The following is a 4050-nucleotide window of genomic DNA, read 5'->3' on the forward strand; positions in this document are numbered from 1 at the left end:
GTAGTCCCAAACCCTTCTTCTCATGTGTTTTTCTGTCCTCAGGAGATGGTCTCTATATGGATTGTTTTATAAACCATTTCCCATTCTTCCTGCCTATTGTCTATTTAGATTTCAGAGAACTCTGGCAAAAGGAAGGGGACGGCATTTCAGAGAAACTAGGAAGGATTTCCAAGTTAACAAAACTGTTCAGAACCTGACATCCTTTATTAATCTCAAACCGTGTCAATCTTATCACTGTCTTGTGAGAAATGCATGATGTAAAGGAAATAGGAAAATAATCAGATCATAACTAATACAGAAACTACAACTCAGTGCTCAGCTGACAAGTGTGTAAACTTCTTGTGACAGTTGCTCAGCAGCTTTTGAAGTAGTGTTTTTCCCCTAGAAACTAGGTACTTTTTCAAATATTATTGCACAAGTGGCTAACAGAACAGCAAGCTACACTCTAAAAAACAAAAATGGTTCTTTAAAAGTTCTTTACACGTAGTAACAGTTCTATTTAGAACGGTAGCGTCCTGCAGAAACCTTTATATGCTGAAATGGTTCTTTGTGTTAGAGTTTAGGGTTCTTTATTCCCGCCTTTTTGTTTTTCAAATCTGTAACTGTCAAAACCTCCTCATTACTGATTTTCTGGAGCTCATCTATATACAACATGGACTGTTAACATACTCTCAACAGGTAAATGATTTCGTTGTTAAAATGTCTATAAACTATAACTTTTAAAATTGTAACAATCATTTCCTAATAATCATGTATTTTTCTCTTTTTAGTTTAATGAACATGTAAGTGTGAGCAGCTTCTCTTCTCTTCTCCACAAAGTAACTTAGCCTAAGTAACAGAGATATGGAATTTATGATCCATATTGTATGATTTTTTACCCAGATTCGTACCCAGTCACAAAAAATATTAAAGCTATCCCATAACTTTATATCACTTTTTCCTTTTAACATGGTAAAGGGCTGATACTGTCCATTTTTGTTCATTTTGGCCTTCATGAACATAATTGTTTTTACATAATCAAATGGAAGAGACACAACTCTAAACTCAATAGTTTATTTCAGATGCTGTCACGTATCATAACCCCACAATCTGCAGAGAGAAACCGCCACTCAGAATACACACATAATGAAGGAAGTAAAGAGGATTGTGAAGATATTTCACTGGAACTTGGTCTTCATTACATCTATATCGTGTTCAACGTCACTTGTTATTTATTATTGTATTCAACTAACAACTGTTGTTCAAGCATTGTCATTTTTGCTACAATCTACCATGTCAATAAAAAATAAAAGTAGCCAACCTAATTGACACAACATGCTGTTTTTTTATGTAAAACCCAAACAGAGGCAACAAGGCAGATAGAGGAATAAAAAACAATATTAATAAATAGTATATATAAAAATAATAGTAATATTAATAATATGAAGATACTAATATACTAATATTAATGAAAATAAATATTGTTGAAAAGGTTATTTATAACACCATTAAAGGTATAGCGGAGGATTTTCCCGAATTTTAGAAAAGAACCGCCCTCTCCACTTTTTGAAAAAATGCACATGCGCAACACTCTACCTGCTCCCGAGAGGGAACGCCTAATAAACGTGTGCACGAGAGAGCATGCACGAGCTAATCATAGCTTACATTAACTTTTACTAGCAGTGATTTTAAATGGATTTCTCCAAATAGCATGCCAAACTTTACCTGTCAAGTAGAAACTTCGCGACTGAGGCATCAGTGGGTAGCCCAACTTGTGTTTTGAGCACACGCCATCGTGTGAATCGTAAGGCTGCCACGTACGTACGACGTACGACGGCCTTAAGTAAACATATCACCAGAATGATTGACACTTAGGAGGACCAATAGTCTTGATGATCCACCCGGAAAAAGAAAATCCTCCGCTATACCTTTAAGGTCCTAGCACTTTCAAAGCATTGTTCTTTATGGAACCTTATAAAAAGGGTTCTATTTAGCACCAAAAAGGTTCTGCTATTGTTACAAGCCGAAGAACCCTCATTTGGTACTGTTTAGAACCATTTTTCTTAAGAGTGTATTGCACTACCATTAGATTGTACTGTAGACAGCATACTAAATGCTAGTAATGGCCAATACATAGCTTCCCCATTCCCTTAAAACACAATTCACACAACAAGGTTGTGAGATTAGGTCAGATATATTGTCACAAAACAGTATGCATTTTATATTTGTTAAAGCAGCATCTTACATTTATAATACTTTTCAATGTAAAATTAAGGAATAACAAAATCAATAACTTTAACCATTGATTGTGTTGTTTAGACAATAGTTCTTGCATTACAGTGGCCTTTTATAGGCTATTATACGATTAGAGATGAAATAAAATATTGAACAAAAACCCTTTAAAAGGTAATGCTTACATGGTACAAAATATATATTTTTCTGTTATAAATAAAATAAAGATTATAGTACATTTTACATTAAAATACTATTTCAGTCTTTCTACTTTAACATTTCATGTTTGATTCAAAGTGTTACTTGCCGTTTCTTTGTAATTATTTGTGAAAATTGTTTCAAAGTAAACCTACCATTTTTTTTTTTCTTCAGTGTACTCTGCTATCTAAAATTCATTCTAATGCGTTTTTAAAGGTGCTTATATCATGGTCCAATTTGTAGGCTACTTCAATTAAAAAAAAAAGTCTTTAGTCCATATTCAGGTTTCAGGCTGTACTAGTTCAGTGAGCTGTTCACAACTCTTGAATGACCCCCCTGTGAGTGTTGTGAGCCTTCAGTTTTGTGCTCCACTGGAGGCTTTTGTTGACGTAAACTCTTTGAGGAAAAAGCGTAGAGGAATGGATTCACGCAACTGTTGATGAATGTAAGAATTCCAGCAATGTCACCGATAGGAGATAGAACTGACTGTGATTCAAAAAAATTGGCAAAAATTTCTTCTAATTTTATTATGTGGTGTGGAGCCCAAAAAATGAAGAAAATTACGACAATCCGGGTCACCAGTTTGGTTGGTCTGTATCTGTGTCTGAACATTCCCCGTTTGGCCATTTTGTGTAAGCAATAATATGAAGTCAACATGACTGTGAAAGGAAGAAAAAATCCAAGCAGTGACTCCATTAAAGCCACAATACGTTTAGCGTCTGAATCCAGGTTTCTTTCACACTCCATTTTGGATTTACTTGGAGTGTTCTCTTGTGTAAGAACACCAGGACAAGAGAAAAGCAGTGCCAGAACCCAGCCACAGAACATCAGCACTCTCTCTCTTCTTCTGCCTATTCTGGACCACAACTGTGGACGCCGAATCCGTAAACAACGATATAAACTCAGCACAGTTACTGTTATCACACTTGAATACATACTGCAGTAAACGAGTGCTGTGAAAAGCTTGCAGGTTGATAGGTCAATTCCCTCTAGTTCACTGTAAATCCACACAGGCAGGGTTATCAAACACAAGATGTCCGCAGCTGCCAGATTCAGCATCAGATGAACTGTAAAATTGTCTTTTTTGAAATGCTGAACTATGAAAAGTATTACCGCAATATTACCAGGAACTCCAATCATGAAGCAGAGACCCATCAGACCACTGCTGACCAGGTTTGCTGTTGTCCAGCTGGTGGAGTTTAAACTGGAACTGCTGTAGTTCTCCATGACACAGACGCAATAGTGATATGTTAAGACAGTCTCCTTACAGATCACTACACTTGTGACTTATGTCCTCTGGCTGACAAACACAACCACAGAGTTCTCAGGAAGTAGTTTTTTTCTTTTTTCTTTTGTACATTTTGCATAATCTCAGATCTAGTGTCTGTTTTGCTTCTACATGTTCTATCAAATAATACTCTAAACATGTTTTCAAAAATTAAAAACACTTTATCATCTCTGTTGATAATGTTTTTTAGTAATACATATAAAGTGGAAGCCTACATAAAATATTAATTTATTGATATGAATTTAAACCACTTAAAGCACCTCTTCATTCTTTACTTGTCAACACTGTTAGACTGTTCTGCAATTTCTACAGTAATTTGCTTTAAATCACCCAGTATTATACTGCTATTTCTC

General features: G+C 35.3%; 1 protein-coding gene across 1 annotated transcript; it reads right to left on the minus strand.

Moving 5' to 3' along the window:
- Nucleotides 1-1107: 1107 nt before the first annotated feature.
- LOC311288042 (leukotriene B4 receptor 1) lies at nt 1108-3694 on the minus strand. The gene has a single exon (XM_084405246.1). The coding sequence runs from the start codon at nt 3634-3636 to the stop codon at nt 2707-2709; it is 930 nt and encodes a 309-aa protein (XP_084261372.1). The 5' UTR covers nt 3637-3694; the 3' UTR covers nt 1108-2706.
- Between the last annotated feature and the right edge of the window lie 356 nt (nt 3695-4050).

Source organism: Rutilus rutilus, assembly GCF_951802725.1.
Source record: "Rutilus rutilus genome assembly, chromosome: 3".
Taxonomy (NCBI): Eukaryota; Metazoa; Chordata; class Actinopteri; order Cypriniformes; family Leuciscidae; genus Rutilus; species Rutilus rutilus.